This window comes from Carcharhinus amblyrhynchos, chromosome 13, assembly GCF_965287045.1.
Source record: "Carcharhinus amblyrhynchos chromosome 13, sCarAmb.v2.hapA, whole genome shotgun sequence".
Classification (NCBI taxonomy): domain Eukaryota; kingdom Metazoa; phylum Chordata; class Chondrichthyes; order Carcharhiniformes; family Carcharhinidae; genus Carcharhinus; species Carcharhinus amblyrhynchos.
The window spans coordinates 14,155,205-14,182,339 of record NC_137336.1 but is presented as its reverse complement, the minus strand read 5'-3'; the positions used below and the strand labels follow the sequence as shown (position 1 = coordinate 14,182,339).

The 27,135-nt window shown below is 41.4% G+C and overlaps 1 protein-coding gene across 1 annotated transcript in view; it reads right to left on the bottom strand.

Moving 5' to 3' along the window:
* Window positions 1–5,423: 5,423 nt before the first annotated feature.
* The window catches only part of rad50 (RAD50 homolog, double strand break repair protein), a 116,058-nt gene continuing 94,346 nt past the window's right edge, over window positions 5,424–27,135 (bottom strand). The window contains exons 22-26 of the mRNA XM_080201314.1: window positions 24,908–25,132; window positions 14,701–14,786; window positions 10,756–10,898; window positions 9,958–10,091; window positions 5,424–7,667 (exon numbers count right to left, since the gene is read on the bottom strand). Coding sequence (XP_080057440.1) covers window positions 7,481–7,667; window positions 9,958–10,091; window positions 10,756–10,898; window positions 14,701–14,786; window positions 24,908–25,132 — 775 coding nt within the window. The 3' untranslated portion in view covers window positions 5,424–7,480. The remainder of the gene's footprint in view (window positions 7,668–9,957; window positions 10,092–10,755; window positions 10,899–14,700; window positions 14,787–24,907; window positions 25,133–27,135) is intronic.

The window sequence follows — 27,135 nt, the reverse complement described above, 5'->3', positions numbered from 1 at the left end:
TTAACATCAACTCGGGACTACATGGCATGAGGTCAAATATGGGCAAAGAAAGCTCATAACGCCTCGTTCAGGCTGATGAATCAGTTCTCTGCCACATTGGGCACCACCTTGAGGAAGTACTGAGGATGACAAGGGCGCAGGATGTACTATGGGTGGGGGACTTCAATGCCCGTTACCACCAAGATTGGCTCAGTAGCACCACTACTGACCAAATTGGTTGAGTCCTAAAGGACATAGCTGCTGTACTGGGTCTGTGGCAGGTGGTGAGAAACCCATAAGAGGAAAAACATACTCGATCTCATCCTCGCCAAAAAGCTTGTGGCAGATTTGTCTGTCCATGACAGTATCAGTAGGAGTGAAAACCAATGTTGAAGTCCCATCCGTACACTGTTGTGTGGTTTTACCATTGTGCTAAATGAGATAGATTTCAAACAGATCTAGCATCTCAAGATTGGGCAACCACGAGGCACAGTGGGCTCTCAGCAGCAGCAGAATTGTACTCAACCACAATCTGTAATGTGATGATACTGTGCTTTTAAGAAGGAACAGTATTGTCACATTAAAACCCAATTGTTTGATTAATATCAATAGGAACATAAATAGGGTAATGTTTCTTGTGCAGGATCTGTTTTAGCAGCTTGTTTTATTATTGGTGCCATTTGATCTGTACATGGCAGTCTGTTGTTACTGCAGCAACATAATTGATCTTAATATCTGGAATGTTTGTTTTGATCTGGACTAATCCGGGGATCTTCATTTTAGTGTTCTCCACTGAGGTTTTCCAGAGTGCAGCTTGATTAGCTTGACTGACAAGTAGAGTCATGGAATTGGGCAGGGCTAGGCTCAGAGAGAGAAACTCAGTTCAGTTGCTGATCGGGAGCTGTGGAGGAAATAAATAGCTATTTCTCTCCGTGGAATTCTTCTTCTTGAAGACAGATCTGTCTTTGAAAATTGCTGTATGGGAGTCAGAAGGCAGCTGTCTTTCTGTATCTGTCTAGAGGTATTAAAAGGCTGTAAATGTAGCACCCACGTGAACATATATATTTTGTGCTGATTCTTAGGAGGATTTATGACAATGAGGATACTGCTTACATTGGAACTATAAAGATAAGTAGCTGTTAAGAATTACACTTTGTCATATTTAATTATTTAAATTTGTAAAAGTTATGCAAATTTTTTTATTATATTCTAACTGTGTTATAAATAAAGTTTGTTTTAATAAAAGCTTTCTAGTAGGTCAGCTGAATCATACTTACAGCAAAAAAACCTTGTGCTCCCACTTATGCCAAAAATGAAAAAAAAAGGATGGGGTCTAGGCTAATTTCATAATACAACCTGGAGTTTCTGATCTGGTTTCTATCAGTAACCTCATGGCCTGGCATATCTCCCACACTACCATCACCACCAAGTCAAGGGATCAACCTTATTAGAACGAAGGGTGCAGAACACCATGCTAGGGGCAGCACACTACCTAAAATTAAGGTGTCAACCTGGTAAAGCTACAACACAAGACTACATGCATGCCAAATAGCATAAGCAGCAAGAGATGGAGCTAAACTGTCCCACATCATACGGATCTAAGTTCTGCAGTCCTATCAAATCCAGTCATGAATGATGGTGAATAATTAAGCAACTCACTGGACGAGGAGGCTCCACAAATATCCCCATCCTCGATGATGGCAGAGTCCAACAGATGAGTGCGAAAGACAAAGCTGAGGCATTTGTTCCAATTTTCAGCCAGAAGTGTCAGTTGGGTGATTTATCTCAACGTTCTACGGAGGTCCCAGTATCACAGATGTCAGTCTTCAGACAATTCAATTCCCTCCACATGATATCAAGAAATGGGTGAAGGCACGACACACTGCAAAGGCTCCAACAATACTCCAGCAATAGTACTGAAGACTTGCCAGCCTCTAGTCAAGTTGCTCCAGCACAGCTAGAGCACTGGTATGTATCCAGCAATGTGGAAAATTGCCCAGGTATATTTTGTGTATAAAAAAGGACAAATCCAAACTGGTCAATTACTGCACGATCAGTCTACTTTTGATCATTAGTGAAGTGATGGAAGGGGCCACTGATGGTACAATTAAGCAGCTACTCACTGATGCTCATTCTGAGTTCAACAAGAGCCAGTCACTCCTGACCTCATTACAATCTTGGTTCAAACATGGTGTCATACCTAACACACAGGAAGATGGTTGAATTTGTTACTGGTCAGTCATCTCATCTCCAGGATATCACTACAGGAGTTCCTCAGGCTCAACCATCTGCAGTAGTTTCAATGACTTCCTTCCACCATAAGGTTAGAAATTGGGGGTGTTTGCTGATGATTACACAATGCTTAGCACCATTCGCAACTCCACAGATACTAAAGCAGTCCATGTCCAAATGCAACAAGACCAGGACAACATCCACGTTTAGACTGACAACACTTGTGCCACACATGTGCCAGGCACAATGATGAGCACTGCTGCCTCACAGCACCAGGGACCTGGGTTCGACTCCCAACTTGCATCACTGTCTGTGTAGAGTTTGCACATTCTCCCTGTGTCTGAGTGGGTTTCCTTCCACATTCTGAAAGATGTGCTGGTTAGGTGTATTGACCCAAACAGTAACCTCATTGCAGTATTAATGTAAGCCTTACTTGTGGCTAATAAATAAGCTTTTAAAAAAAGGTGTAAGGATCGTTGAAGAACTTCATCAGTCTGATGCATGGAGGAAGCTACTCCTGGTTATGGTGGAGGGAAGCAGATTCCATAACTTTCAAAAAGAAAATGGGAAAATGGGAAAGTAGAAGAAGAAGGTCAGACAAATAGAAAAAATGGAGAGAGCTAGAGCTGAGGGGCCCTTTTGGAACCATAGATCAATTTTATTAAGCACTATCAAAAAAAACGATCAGTGCATTTTTGTCAGATATAACTCAGTTGGTAGCACTTGCATCTGAGTCACATGGTTCCAGCTTCAAATCTCACTTCAGGACAAAAATCAAGGCTAATATCCAGTGCAGTACTGAGGTGCTTCTGCACTGTTGAAAGCACCATCTTTCAGATGCGATGTTAAATTGTCCTCTCAGGACGCAGAAGATTCCGTGAAACTGTTTTCAAGAGAAGTGCACTGATTAATATTTAACCTTTAATTAACATCACAAAATTGTGATTATCTGGTCATTATCACATTTCTGTTTGTGGTAGTTTGCTCCTAAGTACCATCAGTGACTACGCTTTCAAGTACTGGACTTTTACAAGGCGGCTACATTTTAAAATGTCACCTTTAACTTGATGTGAGTCAAGCAATTCCAGAAGCACCTCAGATCCGAGACATGTCTATGTGGGCTGGTCTCCATGGGGAGTGGAGCTCAAATCCAATACTGTGATGCAGGACTCTGTGTTCTAAGGGTTGTTCCCAGGGGTGACAAACATCACCTGGAGGATCATCAACTTGGTGAAAGGTCTATTTTATTTATTAGTCACAAGCAGGCTCACATTGCAGTGAAAATGCCTTAGTTGCCACACTCCGGCATCTGTTTGGGTACACTGAGGGAGAATTTAGCATGGCCAATTCACCTAACCTGCATATTTTTGGACTGTGGGAGGAAAGCCACGCAGGCACAGGGAGAACATGTAAACTCCACACAGTGACCCAAGCTGGGGATCGAACCCAGGTCTCTGGAGCTGTGAGGCAGCAGTGCCACTGCCAGAGGTACTCTTTGTTCTGCCTGAGGTTTGTAGGTCTTTAGACCAGAGTTGTCAACGCCCAAGAGTTGCAGTCTGGCATATTCCAAAGCCCAAGACTACATGCTGAGGGATACACTAGTGCTTGTGATAGGTACTGCAGAGCTTTCAGCCAGAGTGCACCAAGGGGAAAGGGATTGTACAGTACACTTGGGGCTGTGCGACTCACAATGAACGTATTTAATACTACATGTATTACAATTGTATTGAAGTACCTCAGCAACCTGATCGGTGGACAACTTAAATACCATTGCACCTTTTGTAATGACCATTTTGAAATGTATGTACCTTCTGATTGTATTGAAGCACCTCAGAGTGCAACATGATCTCTGCAGAGAACCTGAATATTATTGCAGTCTCTGTGGTGACCATTTTGAAATGCTTGTAATCTTCTTTCAGATATTTTATAACGTGTATTTCTGAAAAAAAATAGAAATTTATTGAAATCAAATGACTGTTTTCATATCTGTGCATGCTAACTCTGAGAAAGGGTACAGATGCTTTTTGAGAGACAGGCAGACACAATGCAGACACTATATAGAAAAGCCAAGCAGCTGCTGGAGAAACAAGCGGGCTGTTCTTTTTTTGCAACCAAGCAGGATGTTTCTGAGGACTGTTTTTTTTCTCTGTATGAAAGGAAGGGTGTAAAGCCAATGGTCTTTTGGAGGTTTAAGGAACAAGGAGTCACCAAGATGAGCCTTGTTGATGAAAGTCAGATATGGAAGTTTCGGGTTGAGGGGAATGATTTTCGATGGACACTCGAAGTTTTGACCGAGAAGTGAGCCTGTTGGAGAGCTGGGAGTTGCTTTGGATTCTTCCTGCATTCCTACCAAACTGCCAGCGAATGTAATTGCAAGATGTATCTCAATTGCATTAGTCAGTTAATGCCAAAGCACCTCTTCCTAAATGTATTAGCTGCCCGTTCGCAACGTTTGGTCTCCGTTGATTTTTGTTTGTTCTACAGAATACAACAGTGCTGAAGAGGTCCTTCGGCCCATCGAGACACATGAAATGCCCTGATCTACCCACCTAATCCCACTTCCCACCATTTGGCCCGTAGTCTTAAATGTCATGGCTCGCCAAGTACTCATCCAGGCATTCTTTAAAGGCATCCTGCCTCCACCACTCTCCCAGGCACTGCATTCCAGACCATCACCACCATACGTAAAAAAGATTTTCCTCAAATCCCCCCATAACCTCCCACTCCTCACTTTTAACTTGTGTCGCCTCGTAACTGGCCCTTCAACTAAGGGGAACCCTGCCCCTGCCCCTCATAATCTTATTGATTATAGTAAAAAATATGAAATTTTGTTCTTCAGTTATCTCTGGCAGTTGATGACAATTATTTTGAAAGTTATCAATCTCTATCACTGTAAAGTGCTTTAAGAGGTCAGGTGTCTGTGAAAAACACCATATAAATGCGAAGTCTTCGTTTCTGAAATGTTATCCAGGCTCAGCATTGCTCAAAGAGCTAAGAGTTGATAGAATGCATCCTGTATGCCTGAATATTATCTCCTGTACAGAGAAAATCATTCTTCCAATTTCTTCCTTCCTAACTCCTTACAGGCTAGGCATTGGTCTTCCTTCCGAACCCATGCATCTAGTGTGGAAAAACAAAATTATAATAAACTTCAGTAGCAGCAACCCCCACTGTACCACAAGGGAACAATAGTAAAAGGGCAGAAGCAAGAATTCACACTGAAATGGTTGGCCTTTAAGCAATTTTAATAATGCTTCTCCAACAGGACCTGCAATATCACTCCTTCATCATCCTCAAACACACTGGGAAGCAATCAGTTCTCAGGTAGAGGAAGGTTGCTTTCTTCCAACGAGTGGCCCAAGCACAGTTTGAGCTTAAATCTCAAACCAGAATATTTGAATCAGAGCATGGGGCTATAATTCGAGCCATATCCTCGTTTGAATGCACAGCAGAAGCTAAACGTAAGGTGTAGTGGTCCAACAATAGAATACAGGTGAACTAGAATCAACCACTAAAATACAGGCAAACTAGAATCAACCACTCGAGTACAGATGAACTAGAATCAACTACTAGAATACAGGCAGACTACAGTCAAATTCAGAATGCCACAAAGAATCCCAAGTGGAGTGCAGGGCTGTGGAGTTTGGCGCTGTCCTGAGTGACACGCCAGATATTGGAAGAGTCCGATTTATTCTCATAAACTAAATCTATAACCCATTCATAAACAACTCTGGGACTGAAAATTAAATAAATAATGTGAAATGGCAGAACAGATGATGGTCCATTTTAAGTAGTTAAGGCTAAGCATCAATGTTTGCTTTTTCCAACTTGTGTTTGAATCTTGTCTGAAGTAGATTATCAGCGTTAGAATGATCTAACCCCAAATATAGGTGGGAATCATAGTGGGCGAGGGGCGGACGATGGAAAGGTCTGCTGACCTTGGGCAGGATTTTATGATTTTGGGATGAACGAGGCCAGAAAATCCCATCCATGGTCTTTGTGATGAATAGATGGATTCTCGATTCTTAATCATTTACAGTCAAAATGTGTCTATTCCGCTTTAAAATCAATTTCTTTTATCCATTTATATTATTGGCCAATTTAAGGCTTTTTTGCAAAAAACTACAAAGAAATGGTACTGTCCATTTTTTTCATGTGATTTAACCTAATCCACACTAATTGCCCATTTTTAAAAAAAAAACTAACCTGAAATAAAGATTTCATGCAAAGGTTGGCACTTGGATCCAGAAACTATTCTTAGGAACTGTAAATAAGTCAGTAACATTGCTAAAGTTTGCCTTGAAAGTTTGGTGCCTGGTGAATTTAACTAGTTGAAAACCACTAAGATTTTACCAAGAATTTGTTGCTAAACTTGTTTTGTGACTCCTTGTTTGTGATTTACATGCAATCCTCAAGTATAAGGAACCATAATAATTGAGGTTGTACTTCATCCTAATTTTACCTAGGAGATGTGATATCCAGTGTTATCTGGAATAGAGAATACCGTAAGCTGGTGAGATGCTGTGTATCAGGAGGGAAATCAAATTGTTTTTGCTGTGAACCCACTCTTTGTGGTGTTGTTTCGTCCCGATTTTCCAGTGGATAGACACTAGCTGAGTCATGGAATCCCTCCAATGCAGAGGGAGGCCATTTGGTCCATTGAGTCTGCACTAGCAACAATCCCACCTCAGCCCTTATCCCTGTAACTCCACATATTTACCTTGCTAATTTCTCTGACACTCAGTGGCAATTTAGCATAGCCAATCAACCTGACACGCACATATTTGGAGTGTGGGAGGAAACTAGAGCACCCAGAGGATATCCACGCAGACACGGGAAGAATGTGCAAACTCCACACCAACATGTCACCCAAGGCTGGAATTGTCCCCGGGTCACTGGCACAATGAGGCAGCAGCGCTAACCAGCTGGCCAGCTTGGAATAACCTATACTGATTACTCTTTTTTTTAAACATCTTAACACTTACGTCACTGTAGACCACTTAGGATTCGAAAAAGGCAGCATAGCCATGCATGTTGACCTTTATGCAATAAAGGTAGGAGGATGATGGAGTGGTATGAAAGAAGCTTGATTATTTCTGCACCAGTTTTAAATACTTTAGTTCAAGTATCAACGGTGTACTGAATTTCCCAAAGTACAAAACTAATCTCTTGATCATGCAGAATGCTGTGCGAAGTGATCAATTTACAAAATAGTTTCAGTCATAGGTCACCACTGAAATGTTACTGAGATAAGAAAAAATTCAGACATTCACTGAGCATGAGAGTTCAGGGAGTTGACACTGCATTTCACGATTTCCGAACACTGATCGATGTTCTTTTTGATCCGGTAGAAGCTCTCGACATATTGTGAGCGGCTCAGCAGCTCCACAAAGTCTTCATCATGAGTGATCACCAGAAGCTGGAAGTTGCTTTGGTTTGAGCGGCTCTTTATTATCCTGGAAAAATAGTGATACAGATTCAACAATAAAGACTGGCCAATTTGCAAGATGCAAAACAAAACTGGAGGGGGTTATCAATTAGCATATCTGCTACTCTTCACTCCTCCTTCCCGGAAGGGCAAGTTGCTGCATAATGCAAAGTGGGAGCAGTCTCAACTCTTGCTTGTGTGTTCAAACTCCACCGCACACTTAAGTATATCATCTCAATTGGCAATACATTGCAGAAGCCACCTTTCAGATAGAATGTCAAACTGCTACTCCTGTTACTATTTGGAACAAAAGATTCCAAGCCACTATTTCAAAAGCAGTTAACATTACTCCCTCAACAATAGATTATCTGACCATTTTTTTAAAAAGTTAATTTCACGGGACATGAATGTCACTGGCTGGGCCAGCACTTATCACCTGTTCCTAAATTCCTTACATTTTAGAGTGCATTTGAGAGTCAACCACATTGCTGTGGATCTGGAGTGACATGTAGGCCAGGCCAGGTAAGGTCATTAGTGAACTAGGTGAGATTTTACGCTAATCAACAGTGGTTTCATGGTCATCATTCGACTTTGAATTCCAGACTGTTATTGAATTCAAAGTCCACCATCTGCTGTGGCAGGATTTGAATCCGGGTTCCTAGTTCTTGTTCGGGGTCTCTGGATTATTAGTCCAGTGACAATACCACTGCACCACTGCCTCCCGTTTATTCATTTGCTGTCAGTAGTTCTAAGTGCTACACTACAATTCATTGATTGGAAAATATTTTGGGAGATGCTTAAACTGTAAAGGCACTATTATAAATGATGTGGAGATGCTGGCGTTGGACTGGGGTGGGCACAGTATGAAGTCTCACATCACCACGTGGAGCTTTCGGAGCACTGATCATTCCTCATCTGAGGAAGCTTGTGATTCCAAATAAACCTGTTTGACTTTAACCTGGTGTTGTGAGACTTCTTACTGTGCTATCACAAATGGCAGCAAAATACTGCGGATGCAGGAGATCTGAAAAGAAACAGAAAATACTGCAAAAACTCAGCAAGTCTGGCAGCATCTGTGGGGGAGAAACAGTGTTAATGTTTTGAATACGTGTGACCCTTCTTCTGATGTTTTTATTATGAATGAAAGTTTTTTCTCTTACTGGGGGAGATTAGCTTTTGTGAGTATGACAGAGCTTGCATGATCTTCAAAAAGATGATAAACAGAAACAAAATCCACTGAGCGAAATATATAATTCATGAACGTCTAACTGGCTTCTCACAATTCCAACGCAGCTCAAATGGTTGATCTACTATTCAAAATTAATTTTAAAAACAAGTAGAGAATTGGTAATACATTTAGTTGCTGCTTTGGAGATATATGATTGGTTAAGCATGTAGCAACTAACGTTGATTGTTTTTATTTCTTGTGTTACAGTCTTGGAACTGTAGCAGAATTTGCAGTTGTGTCAGGGAGTAAAATTACTCATTCAGCAGTTGTTGATGAAGGGGAAGTGTTAAGTGGAATGCCTGAAGTGATGACGTTAGGAATGTCACTGCTGCTACCTTACAGATTCCAAACCGAATGCACACTTAACAAATCTGCAACAGACAATAAATAAGGTCAGGCAGAAGAATTGGAGGTGGCGAATGTAATTATGTTACTTTGACCAGGTTTGGAAGTCAGCTGAAGATTAGCAACTCAAACTTACTGAGGACAAGCATAAAAGAATTGTTCACAGGAAAGGAAAATGGGCACCGCGGCCAACGGATTGTGATGATACAGCATCACATTAGTCTAATAAAGCAAAGTATTGTGAATGCTGGAACACTGAAATAAGAACAGAAATGCTGGAAGTACTCAGTGTTACTCAATTCTGCTGAAGGCTCACTCACCCGAGACTTGGCAGAGACTTAAAAATGGATAAGATATTTTTAGCTTGCTTTAAAGAGGCTACAACATTTTAAAAACAGAGCTAAGTGTCAGGGGGATTAGCTGGGTAAGTATGTGGGGTTAGTAGGGATTCTATGAAATAACCCACGTGTGTGAAATCGGAAATAAAAAGACATAAACGTCAAGGCAATTGTGAAGGTAAGACTCTTGCCTCCGAAGTCCCATTTTCTGGCATTGAGCACACAATCTAAGCTGACACCACAGAGTAATACATGTTGGTACAGCTGAGATACCACACGGAGAGTGGTGGAAGAAAGGGTCATGGATTGACAGTGAGATATACTGGGAATTATTTCAAGATTAAAGATAGTGCACACATTTCATTCCTGGATATTTCCTTGGAGGGTTCAGAATTTGGGATACTTACTCCACCAAGGCATGGGCCAAGGATTCAATGTTCTCTCGGTCTAGGTTTGTGGTTGGTTCATCAAGTGCAAGAATTCCACAGTTCAGACAGAAGGTCTCTGCCAATGCTAGCCGGATAATGAGTGAAGCAAGGACCTGGAATGCAATAAGACAACAAATCAATGAGTTGGCCAGTACAGCAACTGTGAACCAAACTGATTCCTTCTGTGCCACGAACATCTGATTCTATGCAAAATCTATTGGCGTTACACTATTTACATTAAACCTGTAATACTAGATCAATTGATCTAATGAGACATCAATAAATGCTTAAGTTAACACCATCAGTTTTGTGTTTGAAGAATTATTTTTGAGACATACACATAACTGTAGGGTCTCCACAATGAAGTAATCATCGGTCAGTGACATGGTTGTCAGCTATGGCTCAATGATTAGTAATCCTGAAGCTAGGTTGACCAATTCCAAGGAAATAAAATACAGGGCATATTGACGGAGGAGAAAGGGTCGCATAGACCAGGGAGTGGGATTGCTACAGTGGAAGTGGGAGTGGTGCTTCCAAGACCAGGGTGTAGGGGCAAGGAAGACAGCTTGAGCTCGGACCCTCACTCCCTGGTCCGGACAGTTCAGCCCCACCTCGAGCCTTTGGAACACACATGGCAATACACCGGAACGTGCACGGCGACGCACCAAACGAGCACGGAAACGCACAGGAACGCGCACAGAGATGCACTGGAATGAACACGGAGACGCATCAGAAAGAACATGGCGATGCACTGGAACAGATGGATTTCTGCTGTACCTTCTGTCCGGCACTGTATCTTCCTCTCATGTCCAGTGCTGTGTCCCCCTTCACCATTACTACACGGTAATTATAATTCCTCCTTTTGTCACTGGCTGACACATTTTCATCAGCATCAGATCGGATCTCAATATATTCAATATCTATTGAAAGAAATCATGAGGTTCCAATTAATTATCCAAAGGAAAGCCATGATTCATGTTGTCACTCAACATTCAGAGCAGCGTGTGAGTGTAATGTGAATGGAAGATTTTTTTAAAAAATCAGGAAAAGGAAACACAATTTTTTGAAAAAATGTTATATAAAAGTACCTATTCTATTGCAAAATGCTTGATCTTGGAATCAGCAACTTATCAAATTGGTGTAGAATAGAAAGTCACTTTAAATTAAAGACCAGTAGTTGTATGGTGGTTTTATATACAAGTGCAGTCACCCAGTGTGAGGGGAGCAGGGAGGGAGGAAGACCTCAGAAATCTGCTCCTGGGCCTGGCCAAGATGGCCCTTAACAGGTCCAGACGTGGGTGGTTGTGCAACTCAAAAGTCTTCCCCTCTCCTGTGGCTCCATTCACAGCTGAGTGGTCTTCGAAAGGGTGCCCACAAATAAACTTCTGGCCTTCCAAAACTGAAGGGTCCTGCACATACGCTGGGGTATGTTGTCATGCTCAGGAATGTAATTTTGAGTTAATTAGTTAAATTTTCTTTTTGATGTTTGTTTTAGTTCTGGTGCCCCATCAGGAACTGTCACCCTATCGTTTTTTTTCACTTGATTGGATTATTGTTCTATTGAAAGAGTATGGGTGGAATTCTTCTAAATAAATTCTAAGTGTCAAACTTACAAAAAACTGGAGTAAATCCTGCTTGTTTTCTGTCAGCAGGATTTTCAAAATGCATCTCCCACACTCTGTGCATTGCTGAGTGCACCAGTGTGAATATCATTAACAAGCTGTAGTTGGGGGCGTATTCCCTTGAGAGAGGCCAGCAGCTTAATGCTGAGTGGGCCACTGCACATATGCTAATCTGTCAGAGCAGAAATTGGTGCCTGCGGAGTAGCCCCGTACTGTTGGCCTCCCTATCACTGGCCAGTTTAATTGCTGGCCTGCTCTGCGGCCCTGCATCGCTGCCATTCTGAACCCCCTCCCCCATGCCCCGATCGCTGGCCTCCTGCCTGGACCAGCCCCTCTACTCCCCCCAACCCTGTCCCCCGTGGCAGGCCGACCCCCCAATGGCTGCCATCCCTCCCTTTGTCACTCCCGAGTGTGGAGTTGCAACAGGACTCTCCCCCTTCATCCATCTCCCCCCGAGAGACCTTGCCCTTAGAGGCCCTGTCCCCGGCACTGCCCAATGCCCAGTGGGCAGTGCCAAAGTGACCCTTGAACATTGCCACTTTGTCCCTTGGGCAGTGCCAGGCCAGCACGCCAAGCGGGCAATGCCCAGAAGACATCTCCTCCTTACCCCTGACCTCCATGCCCCTCCCCCTTTCACTCCAGCAGGGTATGGTTGCGAGCTCCCCACTAGCTGGGAGTTATTGTAAACTTTGCTAAAGTGAAGCAGTCTTAGATAGAGAATAGAATGCTACAGTGCAGAAAGAGGCCCTTCGGCCCATCGAGTCTGCACTGAACACAATCCCACCCAGGCCCTAACCCCCATATCCCTACATACTTTATCCACTAATTCCTCTAATCTATGCATCCTTGGACACTAAGGGGCAATTTCTTAGCATGGCCAATCAACCTAACATGCACATCTTTGGACTGTGGGAGGAAACCAGAGCACCCAGAGGAAACCCACGCAGACACGAAGAGAACGTGCAAACACCAACAGACAGTGACCCGAGCCGGGAATCGAACCCAGGACCCTGGAACTGTGAAGCAGCAGTGCTAACCACTGTGCTACCGTGACATATTGGTGGGGAGGAGGGGGACTTCAGTCTCGGGCCGCAAATGATATTGAAATTATATTAAAATCAGCATCTCCATAATTTATTCCAAAAATCGGCATGGAGCTGACAACACCAGAAATTCAGCAGCTGGAAACTTGCAGAGGCTGTGATGGCCAGCGGGAAGCCTGCTGTACAGCCTCCACTTCTGTCTCCCTGCTTGATGCGCTGCTGGAGCTGGGAGAATCACCCCCTAAAAGGGTCGAATTCTCCCATCAGGGGACTAACTCCCTAAGTTTTCCACTGCAGAGACCAAATCGTTCGGCACTGATTTAATTAATTATGCAACTGGATATAATGCAGCATGTTCCATGGTAGGGCTGGCCTCATGGCATGTAGTCTGCCATCATATCTGAGCGCCATATTGAGAAGATGCCTAACATCACTGAACTATTGAAGAAGATGGACCTCCTGAAAGTAAAGATGGATCTCCAGGAGCATTGTGAGAGCAGAAGGTGGACCTCCAGAGAGACAGTAACTCCGGGAACGTGGAGGCAGGAAGATCCCAGGACACCAAATATAGAAGCAGATGCTTCCCCAGCCAATGCAGTTTTTTTTGCATTCATGTTTTTACTTTTATTAGAAGTCAACTTTCTGGGAGCAGAAGAAAAAGGCAGTGAATAAGCCTTTCAGAGGGGCAGGTGAGGCTTGCCTAATGTGTTGAATTTCTTTGACTTGGTGGCAGATGTTGGGGAGACATTTTATACTCTCCCATCCAACAGGTTACTTAGATCCAAGGTTGATGTGGATTCTACATTAAATGGACTTGCACCATTACCACAGCATGAGAGGAATCTTGGAATTTTAGTGTCAAGGATATGACATCAACCAGTACAAAAGTCCTCATTTGTTAGGAAAGCAAACAGAATTTGAGATGCACAGCAGGAGGCAATGGTATTTAAATCCAGAAAGATCATTTTAAAACTAGATTTTTAAACATCTGCAATACTTAGTATGCAGTCTCAAGTTTTCTACTTCGAATCCCTATCAATAAATCATTTTGATCTTTTCATTCCGACCAGCTGTTCTGCATAAGGGACAGACTGGCACTCTACTAAACTCCAACATGCCGCTCTTTGATTTATTTATCAACATGTTGATAGTTTCAGAGAGGACAGGACTTTCAACCTAGTTACTTGGCGAGGCCAGAGAGTAACGTAAATGGCCATTAACTTTGGCAGGACCGGAAGATCCGTCTTCCTGTTAATGATTGGGGGTGTTGCCAGAAATCCCAGCCTAAGGATGTTGACTTGGAAGTCCTTCTTTTGGAATCTCTTCACTTACTAATTCAAATAAAAAAATAGTTAGCCAAAAAAGTTCACATTTCTGTAATTGTGCTGTTGCCAGGAGGTAATACAAAGATCCGTTATACTGAGTGCAGCAAGCACAAAATTAGGGAGGCAGTCCATTTGTGAATTATTAGGGACTCTGCTTGGTTCAATGTATAAATTTAAAAATGGGATGCGATGTGCAATGCTGGAATTTTGTTCCAATCGGATACATATTAATTTTGAAGTTGTCCATGAAAATAAGCTTTCATGGAATTTTCTTAGATAATATATTTGCACCTGATCAAAATGTTTATATAAGTCATCAATCTCCCTGCTGGCTGGGTTTAAAACTTGGGTCCTTTTCCTCCCAAAGGGACCCAACTTCTTCCACTTGTCCTCAGTCACTGATGTTAAAGTTATTGTTTAAAGAATGGGGAGTCTGTTAACAATACGTTAAGATTTTCAGAGATGAAGGCCATTATTTAATTAAGTATGTTCAGTACACATTAATAGGAGACAGATGGCTCATTGGGAGTAAGGAGAGCTTTGAGATGGAACCACGTCAATAAATCTTCTCAGTAAAGAAAAGTTCCATGCATTGGTTTGCACTGACAGGCCTGGATTCCGTTAACAATTGACACCCAAAATCATGTGTGCTGTTCCTCTGTCACTGCACATGAGCTTCAGTGCTGGAAACGAAAACAACTAGTTCCATTTTGAGTATAACTTTTATCGCACCTTGACCTCTGTACGTGCTCCGCCACAGGTCACGAATAATTTTGTTGATTTCTTCCATCTTCATACTGTGGAATCTCATAATGGCTCTAAACAACAATGAAAGGAGGAAAAGAATTAAGCATCAAATGAACTAGCTTCACCTTTCTGGCTCTGTTGAGCATGTCTTTCTGTCAAAGGTGAAACAGGCACTTTTACATGTTAGTACTCCAATGGGCCCAGATACCTAGCAAATTACTTGTTATACTGAAAAACTCTTGCCAAAACTAGCACTTTCCAACTTCAGCGCTGAGTTTCAACACCTTTTCAGAGATGCTTACTACTCAATATATCTAGACTGAACGTGATATTACAGTGCATTAGCCCATTAAAAGCTACCTAGAAAACTTAATATTGCTAGCATGAAAATAACTAATAAGCACTTTGCCAGAAACTGCAAACAGTATTAAGCTGACCCTGAGATTCTAATAAGTCACCGTGAAGTTATTCTCCTTCCCACTGAATATGCAATCAATTGGTGTAAAAATTTCAATGAGTGAATATGCAACTACAGTCTCCAAATATGAAGGAAGATAAAGGTCAGATCCAGGAGCTGGTTACACTATCTCCCTCCAAATTAATCCAAATTTGAAGTTCTTACCTACAAAGAATGGACAAATACATATAATTATAGATATCTGCGATCATTTCATGTTCTCCGATAACTTAAAACAATTTCCATCCAATCAATATTTTTTTGAAATGCAGCAATTTATTATGCTTGCGAACACAGTAAGAGGTATAACTGAATGGTGACAATGTGCGTCGTACATTCAGATGTTAAATTGTGCTTGGCAGGGCTCACTGGTCAAATGATTTACTAAGAACAAAGAAAATTACAGCACAGGAATCTCCAAGCCTGCACCGACCATGTTGCCCATGTGAACTAAAACCCCCTACCCTTCCAGGGGCCATATCCCTCTATTCCCATCCTATTCATGTATTTGTCCAGAAGCTCCTTAAAAGCCACCATCCTATCTTCTTCCAGTACCTCCTCCGGCAGCGAGTTCCAAGCACCCATCATCCTCTGTGTAAAAAAACTTGCCTCGTCCCTTGCACCTTAAACCTATATCCCCTAATAATTGACTCTTCAACTCTGGGAAAAAGCTTTGACTGTCCATTTATTCAAGCATTTTAAAAGCAAATGGTAAATTTGATTTACCTGGTGTAGACCACATTTTCAAAAGTAAAGTCCATAAAAGAATGATAGAAAATTGTGTTTCCATGAAAATTACCATCAAGACCAGCATACTTGCAAGCATATTCATGCGCAGTGATGGTTTCCCCAACCTCAGAACAACTAATGATTGACGCAAATACTTGCGCTTCCAGTTTGAAAGGAAGTTCCAAGATAGCTTGGAATAGTGGATGCCATTTACAACTTAAGGATGAGTACGTAAATACCATTTAGATTTAACTATTTCATTCACGCAAAACGTGACGCGGGCGTGACAAAGCCTATCAGACATGAGATAGTAGCTGAGGGGTTGGGGGGGGGGGGGGGCGCGGTGTCCTCTGGTGGTACTGATGTTAAGTTAGTTTAAAGAATAGGATTGAAGAATATGGAAGATATCGTGGAATAAAGTTCTCACAAATCATAACTGGCCTGAGGATCACAAGGGTCTTTTTCTGTATCCTGCAGAGAGTTCACTTGTGGTTTTGGAAACTGATACATTCTTGGTTTTGTAATAACAAAAGATCAAGGCTTGCCATTTCCTCGGTTGCTTTTATTCAAAGAAAAGCATGCATGCAGTGCAAAGACTGCCTTTTAATGGAGGCATTTCACATTATCAAAAAGGCGTTACACTTCCTGCATTTACTGTTCAGCTCTCTACAAGTTGTGAGATGACTCAAAACACTGATCATAATAACCTGACATCGTTGACACAATATTTATCTGATTTTAAAAAAAACAAAGATGCAATCAATGTTTTTTCTTCCTAACCAAAGTTGAGTAATTTTCGAAAGCTGACAGAAATGAGTCATATAACTTTTCCAAACTTAACGATGCACAAAGAATATCTGACATTGCAATTTTAAAAAAAGTTACTTACCATCATTCCTTGAAGATAATTTTTTTTCTATTTAGAAGAAGATGTGCCTCATAAAAACTAATTAATTATAGAAAGGCACTGTTTGGATACTTCAAGTGGCTATGGAAGTGCAAATATTAGATTCGTGTCCACTTTTGTATTGGAACTGGGCTCAAACGGACTCTACCCAAGGTGGATTAAAAACTGATTTTATGACTCTGTCACAACTGTAAAATTCTGCTTTTGTTTTTAGATGATACTAGTGGAATCTCCTTTTACACTGTTGACAGGAAGTGCCCAAGGATGAAAGGTTTTGTAGAGGGAGCAGAAGTGAAGAGAGGGGTCTGGGATAGATTGCAGAGTTTATTGAAGGAGACCTTGGAGAATTGAATGACTGTATTTTTTGTGCATAACAGGACAGAGAAAGGCTGTTAAAGAGTAACATTCTAAAGAAAGATCAGCAGATTTACTGAAGAATGGCCAGGGATGCAGTAGCAATGATCCCTATGCTGCTGAGAATTGGACAACTTACATCAGGCCACTGAAAGTACTGGAGAAGTACCATTCGCATGGTCTTTGTAGGATCCTCCAAATTTGGTGTCAATCAAGATAGTCCTCTCGCAGCTCAACATGACCAACATCAAGGTGTGACTCATTCAAGATCAGCTGTACCAGACAGGATATGTTTCTCGTATGCCTGACAGCAACGGCTTAACTTGGAACACAATCATGGCAGTGGACTCCCAGAAACTTTTGGGATGTCACCAAAGTATCCCTTAAGAGGTCAAACATCACTACCATCTCATGGGAGTCCCTGGGTTGTGATCGATCACAATGCAGCAGTTCAATCCATACACATTGAGAGACTTCAATGGGAAGATGCAGAGGCGAAACTGAGGCACAAATCTCCAAACAAACCATCTCACCCAATCCTTCAAGCACCACCTGCCCACATGTGGCAGCGTTGCAGAGTGCACATTGGACATATCAGTAATCTCAGAACTTATTACATGGAAGCAAGTCACCCTCAATCCGAGGGACAATCTCAGAAGAGCAGAGACTCTCTAAGTGGGACATGGAACAAGTCAGTGTCGGGATAAATTTCTATCTAAAGCAAAAGAGGACAAAGTCAGAAAAAATTAATTTGTAATTCAAAAGGTGGCTATGAAAATAAATGTTAAATTAAAACTAACATTTAAATTCAATTAGCTGGAATCAAATTTAACCACAACAAATATAGTCTCTACAAATCTGGATAAATATGTTATCAGTGTCTGAAACTTGGGGAAAGATAGAAAATATTGCTTGGTAATACATAGGTAACTCAACTCCTACCTACCTTAGTTCCATGTTCTTAATAATCCTTACCCAACAAAATCTCCCTATTAACCATGATCTAACTAAAGAGCGGTCCAGGGCTGAGAGGGTAAGTGGGAAGGAATTCATGCAATTCTACATTGCGTCACTTTCTCCCTCTAAGAGTCTGTTAGAATAGATGCCAGTTTATCTGTATTCTCATCTGTCCTAAATCACATTTTAATTTGCACATTGTGTTATAATAAAAACTGATCTGCTTAAAATGCAAACTAGCTGAAGCAGCGTTATATAAAAATGAACTGTTCTCGACATCAGGCTTAGCTGTACTGTAGGAGATGCTCAAACTGCAGAATTCATTCCTGAGACACAAATGTACAGTCAAGTGAAATTAATAGCCTGCTTGAGGTCTGAACTGTTAACAGTAAAGAAACAAGTTTCTTTTTAAAGTTTATTTCTTAGTGTCACAAGTAGGCTTATATTAACACTGCAATGAAATTTTTGTGAAAATCCCCTACTCGCCACACTCCAGTGCTTGTTCGGGTACACTGAGGGGGAATTTAGCATGGCCTAATGCAACTAACCAGCACATCTTTCAGACTGTGGGAGGAAACTGGGGCACCTGAAGCAAACCCACGCAAACATGGGGAAGAACGTGCAGACTCCGCACAAACTGGGAATCAAACCTGGGGTCCCTGGCACTGTGAGGCAGCAGTGCTAACCACTGTGCCCACCATGCCACCAAGTTGGACGAATCTGCTGTGGTTCTTAAATCAATGATGCCATAATGAGACCTGAAGGACCATCATGAGTGTGATACTTCCCACCTGTGAGAGAAATTAAAATATTTAAAGTGTACTTTTGAATACTAGGCAGGGACTGCCATTGCTGGAGAACATTTAACCCTTTCAGGTACCCGTGCTAGCATGAAATATTCCTGGGTCAGATGAGATGCATTAGATGCCAAGTAAAGCCCCAAACCAAAAACCTGCCTCTGGTATAACTTGGGAAGAGCATAAGAAATAGGAGCAGGAGTAGGCCATCTAGCCCTTTGAGCCTGCATCCACTATGCTTCAGTTTGATATTCCTATTTCAGTCATCTTAAGGACTTCATGGGACAAATAGGGTTAATAATATTAATATGTACTTAAATGGAATGTGTAATTTAACTTAAATACTACATACAGTTTAAAAAGAATTAACACATATACAGTATGCTAAGTATGTAAATATTATAAATATAAAATTATTAGTTTTAAATTCGAGTAAAAAAAATTCTCTACCACGTGCAATCAATGTATGCAACAGGTCACTTCTGGTCATTAATCATTTCATGATTGCTCAAATGCTGATTTTGATGCAAGATTAATAATCAGGGATCTTCGTTACTTCTTTAAAGAAATTACATAAATCAGCTATCATTTTCTGCCTTGATAGACCTAACTGTTTTAGCAAACCTTGATTCAAAATTACTGTTTCAATGGCCAACTAAATTTTCAACATGAAAGCAAGTCTATTTTAAATGCACTTCCTCAGCTGGGAAATTCGAAAAATATACATCTTTCTATAAATGATTTTTACTGAATTTTAAAAATACAGACCTCAATATCTTCAGAGTCTCTCTTATTCTCAATAGTAGACATTCATGATACTCAATGCAATAAGGTCAGATTGGATATTGGAACGCACTTACATAATTTTCCAATATCGTCCAATAAATTAGCCACCAGCCACATGTGATCTGCAACTTCAAATGTGGCTACTTGCATTTCTGATCAGTAAACTGCAAGTTTTGGAGCACAATCATTGGACATGTGATTGGAATATTCATTCACTTGGCCTATGGTGCACTTTGACCCTTTGGGTATCTGGATACATGTACTGGTACTGCATGAGCGTATGTATGCAAGACATGTTAGCGCACGTAGAATCATAGAATCCCCAAAGTGCAGAAGGAGGCAATTCGGCCCACTGAGTCTGTACCGACCGCAATTCCACCCAGAACTTATCCTTGTGACACTAAGGGGCAATCCACCTAGACCTGTTCCCCCAACCCCAAGTATTTAACCCATTAACTTCCCAACCTACACATCTTGGGTCACTAAGAGCCAATTTAGCATGGCCAACCCACCTAACCCGCATATCTTTGGACTGTGGGAGGAAACTGGAGCATTCGGAGGAAACCCACGCAGATACAGGGAGAATTTACAACCTCCACACAGATAGTCACCCGAGGCTGGAATTGAACACAGGTCCTTGGCGCTATGAGGCAGCAGTGCTAACCACTATGACAGCGTGCCACCCTAAAACACTAAAATAGTCATTGCCACATAGTCAGTGATTCCTACTGGGCAGTGCTGGCTTACAGGAAAATATACCATCTTGTGCAATCCTGAGCAGCAGATTCAAAGCTTAGGTTGTGATCAATTAGGTGATGTTAACCAAGGTCCAGCTGAGGTGCTAAAATTGGCCTCAGCTCCTTGGAGATAGGGAAATGGGAAACATTTACTTTCATTCCTCCTATTGATACTTTGCAGAAAATGCACATAGCAGGGGATGTGGAGTTAATAAACGATGAAACCAATATGTAATGGTCCTGTGGTTGAACTTACAGAATACGATGTACAGTTCTGGTAGCCACATTACAAAAAGCATATAACAGTACACAGACGATGCAGAAAGGATCCACAAGAATGATACTAAAGGGAGAGGAGGAACTCGTGTCTAACAAAGAGAAGGCTGAGGGGTAACCTAATAAATTTCTTACAGATTGTAAGTGTTTTCATTTGTGGGCAACAGCAAAATGAGTGGCTAATAATATAAGATAAACACCAAGAAACAAATAGGGAATTCAGGAAAAAAACTTCTTTAGCTCAAGAGTAGTGAGAATGTCACACTCAATACCAGAGGGAGGTGGTCGAAAGGAAGTTAATTGATACATTTAAGGGAAGCTAAATAGTCACAAGTGAGGTGAGAATAGAGGGTTATGAGAAGTAGATGAGAAAAGATGCCAACAGGTTCACATGCAGTATAAATGTTGACTTGGACTAATGACATCAAACGCTGGGTGGGATTTTACAGCCTCACTTGTCCTGAAACTGTAACATCCATGGTCCGCCCCTCGCCCATTCCAATTCCCATGGTGGGTGGGGTGGTAAAATTCCGGCCAAGTTGATTTATGTATACGTATCTCTGAAAAGCTTTTTCATGGGCTCTGGGCATTGCTGGCAAAGCAGAGTTATCTTATGAAGAAAGGTTGGGCCTGTATCCATTGGAGAGTTCAGAAGCATAAGAGAGGATCCCATATAAAATCCTGAGGGGAAAGCAAATTACAGCGGATGCTGGAATCTGAAACAAAAGCAGAAAATGCTGGAATATCTCAGCAGGTCTGACAGCACCTGTGGAGAGAGAATAGAACTAAGGTTTTGAGTCAGGATGACCCTTCATCAGTGTGAAATTTCTACGATTTGAACAGTTTTGAGGAAACAAAAGTGTCTGCCCCTTTACTGGAAGATTTTTTTTCTGTGTATATAACCCCACATCCGAATACTTAAGTAAATGGCAGATCAATATTTACATCCAGGTTTCCTAGAAAGGAGATACTGTAAACTGTTTCTTAAGTACTGACTTGCAAGTACTTAAGAAAACTGCTAAATTCAGCTTCATAATTATATAAATAGCCAAAATACTGCAGATGCTGGGATCAATTCTGCGATGGCAAGAGAAGGTGTGACAGCTGTCCCTTTACCTCCTCACCATTCAAGGCCCCAAACACTCCTTTCAGGACTAAGATTGATAGGGGCACTGCCACGGAGGATACATCAGGGAATGGTTAACCGCAAAGCTTCTGTTTAAATTCAAAGCAAACAGGTTAGCTCTGATTGATCAGGGCATTGGCAAGGTGAATGACGCTGTTGTCCCCCAACCCTCAAGCTTTTAAGGTTAAAGAAGTTTAGGGAGCGGGGGAGGGATGGGGTGGTGATACTATTGATAACTACACTAACACAGTACTGGAGAGAAATGATGCAATTGACAGATCAAAGATAGAATCTATTTGATTAGAATTAAGGAACATTAATGAAGATATTATACTGCTAGGTTTATACCACAGGACAATAAATTGTAGGCAGGAGACGGGGGAGCAAATTTTCAGGTAAATTGCAGTTAGGTGCATGAACTATACTGTAATGTTAATGAGTGGCTTCACTTATCCTAGTTTAGATTATCCCAGTAACAGTGTAAAGAACAAAGAGGAGGAACTCCTTAACTATATACAAGAAAACTTTCTTGATCAGTGTGTTTCCAGTCCAAATAGGACAGGAGCAGTGCTGGATCTGGTTCTGGGGAATAAAGTGGATCAAAGAAGAGCATTTTTAGTGGGGAAACATTTGGGGAACAATGATCATAACATTGGACTTACAATAATTACAGAAAAGAACAAAGAACAAACAAGCATAAAATTACTTAAATGGAAGCAGGATAATTTCAGTGAGTTGAGAAGGGATCTGGCCCATATAGAGTGGCATCAAAAACTGGGAGGTTAAGATGATAATTGAACCACGCAAGGCTTTAAAAGAGGTAAACTATAAGTTATTGTGGTGGAGAGTGGACACTTAATCATGAGGGGGGAAAGAACAGAAGAGAACCAAGTTGAAAAGAGTATACTGAGGTGATTGAAAAAAAGGAAATAAGGGGGTAACTATAATAGCAGTGAATAAAAAGGAAATTCAAAAATATTTTAGATATATGCTAATATTAGAATGATAGTCTAAGGAAGGATTGGATTGATTTAGGACCAAGAAAATTATTTCTGTGGAGACTAAGGTACCAAATGGATTCTTTGCAAACCACCTTCACAGGAGAAGAGGAGTTGTCAATTTAAGAGTAAAGGATGATGCAGCAGCAATATCAGATGAGATGAAAATAAAGAGCATGCAGCTCTTTGGCAGTGCCCAAAGTAGATTGGTTCCCTGGCCTGAATGGAGTGCATCCTCATTTGAAAATCTTATGATCCTCCTTGGATGTGGAGGCAATGCCAGATGACTGGGAGATTGCAAATATTACAACCCCTCTTCCAGAGAAGGGGAGGGAGAGGGAGTCACAGGCATTTACAAGTCAACCCAACACCATAGGACCATAGAATCCCTACAATGCAGAAGGAAGCCATTCAGCCTAATATGTCTGCACCAGTTTTCCGAAAGAGCATCTTATCCAGGCCCACACCATGCTCCCCTGCTCCATCTCTAACATGGCAAACTACCTAACTTGCACATCTTTGGACTGTGAAAGTAAACTGGAGCACCCATGCAGACACGGGGAGAACGTACAAATTCTGCACAGTCACCAAAGGCCGGAACTGAACTTGGGTGTTTGGCACTGTGAAGCAGCAATGCTAACCACTGTGCCATGCTGCTGCCCCAATTGAACCTAGGTCCCTGGCACAATGAGGCAGCACTGTTCCTAACCACTGTGTCACACTGCTGTCCCAACACCAGCGGTAGGAGGACCTTTGAATAATACGGGACAAAATTAAGTTGTATTTGGAAAAGCATGGGTTAAATAAAAGAAACAAATAAGAAACAATTATGTTAAACTAATTTGATTCAGTTGTTTGCTGAAGTAACTAAGATGGGTGACAAGGGTCAGCTGGGAGGGTTATTGGGTTGGGGGGGGGAACAGCTAGAGAGTTGGACTAACTGGACAGCCTTAACTAAGAGCCAACACAACACAAATGGCCCCTTCATGGTGTATCATTTTATGATTCTATGTGGTTACCTACACAGGTTAGATGATTGGTAGCAAATGACAGATCTAGTCATCTACTTTCCTGTTATGAAAGCTGCTGAATTTTACAATTTGTACCACGACAAAGACTCAGTAACAAACGTATTTCATAAAATCTTTCATTTCTAAACGTGTTGGGCAGAATATCTTTCATTTCTTCCCCCTTAGACCTTGAAATCACCACAAATTTTTTTTTGTTCCTTCCACAACTCCTCCCCCTCATCATGGCAAACCAAAACGCAATGACAGAAGTGGCATAAGTGACGAAGCATTTCCACTCCGCAGACAAATCCGTCACCATCTCCAATACCAGGAAGCAAAAGCTCAATGCTCACTGGCAGCGCAAACCCCCCAGTTGCGCTTTCAGTCAAGATGAGAATGCCCAGCTTTTCTGCCACAATGTTCTGTTCATTCTGCTGCTGCAGTAATACTGACTTGCAAACAAAAATGTCTTCTCTGGAAGACCTGGGGCCTCTCCACAATGTTGCAAAATAATCATGCTGGAACATTGGATAGAACTTTACATCAAACAAAAAGAATATCAACAATTTTCACGTCCTACCTAAACTAAATTAGGTTTTAAAATTAATGGTTAAACATGACTTGACCACATTAACTTATACTTTATCCAAATTTTTTCACTGTCCTCTTACTGACCAGGTCACATTGACCTGGATGATAAGTTTATTTCTATAGCATCAATGAGTGCCTGTCAACTGAAGGCAATATTTAAGAAGAACTGTTTTTATTTTAAAATTTTACTTAAAAATTCTCATCCTTGATTTCTTCTCATCTCTCTTACAGTCCTACTCTCCTCCAATTTTGACCGCTGGAGCACACCCCAATTTTTGTCATTCCATCACTGACACCTGACAGCCATGTCTTCAGTTTCCTGATCCCACATCCCATTACAAAATAAAGAAATACAAGCAAGTATCTTTGTAAAATGAGGTTATAATACAGGGTTAAAAATATTGCATTTTTTTTACGTGACAGAAGCAGAGTATTAATCACATCCTGGAATACAGCCTTCTACTTACTGGTCCAGTGCCTTGTAATAAATATCGAGGTCCTTGTTTGCCAGTTCAGTGGTTCTCATAATGATCATCATTTCTCTGAACTTTGCCTCGGCATCTTTGTACTGAGGCTCCCTCAGCTCCTTTCTGAAGTGAAGTATTTCCTCCTCAAAACCTTTCTGCCGCCCTTGTGCCAGATTGCGATTTTTCTTGAAATCATCCAGCCGCTCTTCCAGCTGTTTCCGCTCACTGCCGGTCAGAAAATACGCGTCAAAGACACAAATAATATTTCATAAATCAGAGTGGTCAGCAGCTCAGGAGGTATCGAATAGCTTCATGTCAGATTTCTGAAATAAATACTTAGCAGTTCTAACCAGAAGAAATGGAAAATGGGGCAATTTATTGGCCAATAAGTCTTATCGGATGTAGAGAAGGACATCCTTTCTCTCCTATTTTAAACTCAGTTTCACGAGGGTTTGCTCTCATGCAATACATACGTGTATAGACGAGCAGAAAATAGAATTGGTATTGTTAGGTGTCACCCTTTGTTTAGTGGTAGCAGTCACATCTCTGAATCAAATGTACTGATTGAAACACCAGTCAATTTCAATGTGAAATCTAAGTTTAAGTTTATTCATTACTAGTCACAAGTAAGGCTTACATTAACACTGCAATGAAATTACTGTGAAATTCCCCTGGGCCAACACCACTGCAGAGCTGAAGGAATACTACATTGTTGGAGGTGCCCAAATTTTAATGAGACGTTAACCTCAGGCCCTGTGTAAGGCTTCAGGCATCAGTACAAAATCCAGTGGCATTGTTCATAGAACATCAGGAAGTTCTCATTATCTCCTGGCCAATATAAAAAAAGCTCACCATTGAAACACTAACTGGTTCCTCATCTCATTGATATTTTTGGATGTTGTGCACAAGTTAGCTGCCACATTTGTCTGTCCAACATCAATAACTACACTTCACAACTCAAATGGCTGCAGCCTGCTCCATAATGTACCAAGGACATGAAAGTTGCTATATAAATGCATACTCCTTTTTTGCTAAAGACTTAAGGGTCAATGAAAAGTTTCACACAGAGTTTTAATCTTTTTGGAACTTCACTAGCACTTCCTCATGGAGTCACGAGTTTAGATAGAATCCAGGATAAAGTGATTTCTGCACGCTGAGTGGAAGGGATATGACTGAAGGATGAATTTTCTTTTCTCATTGCATATCTTTGGTCTTATTATTCAACTGATACGTCCAGTTGTTCAACATGCGGCAGCACATCACTGACATTCTACCTATTCCATCTTTATACAAATAACTTCAACATGACCTTTCTCCTTCAGTTTTTCTATTGCAGAACACTCTCATTGTGTCGAATTCTTGGCGGAAAATTAACCGGCCACAAGAATTGAGTCTACTAACCTTTCACAAAGGTTTGTGAAGGACTAAGAGCCACAGTGTAAAAATATCAACACAGTAGAAAGGACAGAAGGCAGGACAATCCAAGGACCACTGGCAAAACAACCTCAGACTTGCATTTAAAAAAACAAGTCATGTCAGCAAGGTGTGACTGAGGAAAGGTATATTCAGAAAGATCGTTGGGGGGGAATGTGATGGGTTAACTTCTGATTTCATTAGCTACTAAATATTAAAATGGAAATACCTCTACAGAAATAATAAAAATACCCAAGTTGTCCCACAGTTTGCTCTGCAAACTTACATTGATGCACCTCCTCAACTAGCACAACATTGTAAATAAGAGTGGCAGACTTACATTACAATGAATTTAGATGGATTCTAAACTGATGGTGAGGCCTGGGTTTTTGCAACAATGGATTGTTGCGAAAATGGAACAGGAGGTCAAAAGTTAGAAGTCCTGGCTCTGAACATTACACTTAACATTTTCACAGGGGCAGAATGGAATTGGGTAAGGATTTGCACAAGCATGCCTTTGGAGGCAGCTGCCCATCCAAACCAGCAGCCACTTCTAGTCATGTCTGATTTTCGTTATCCAGGAGTGGGAAACACAATGGGCGGGATTTTCCCGCCACGCATGCCCTGCAACTGGGAAATCCTGCCCGAGACCAACAGGCATTTCCATGGTCTGCCCCTCACTTGCTATGACTCCCGTGGCAGGCAGAACGGGGAAACTCACCCCAATGTGTGGAGATTAGACCTGGTTGGAGAAGGTCTAATCTTTGTGGAGTCCTTTGGAGTGGTAGGTACCCTTTTGGAGAGATAGGGTACCC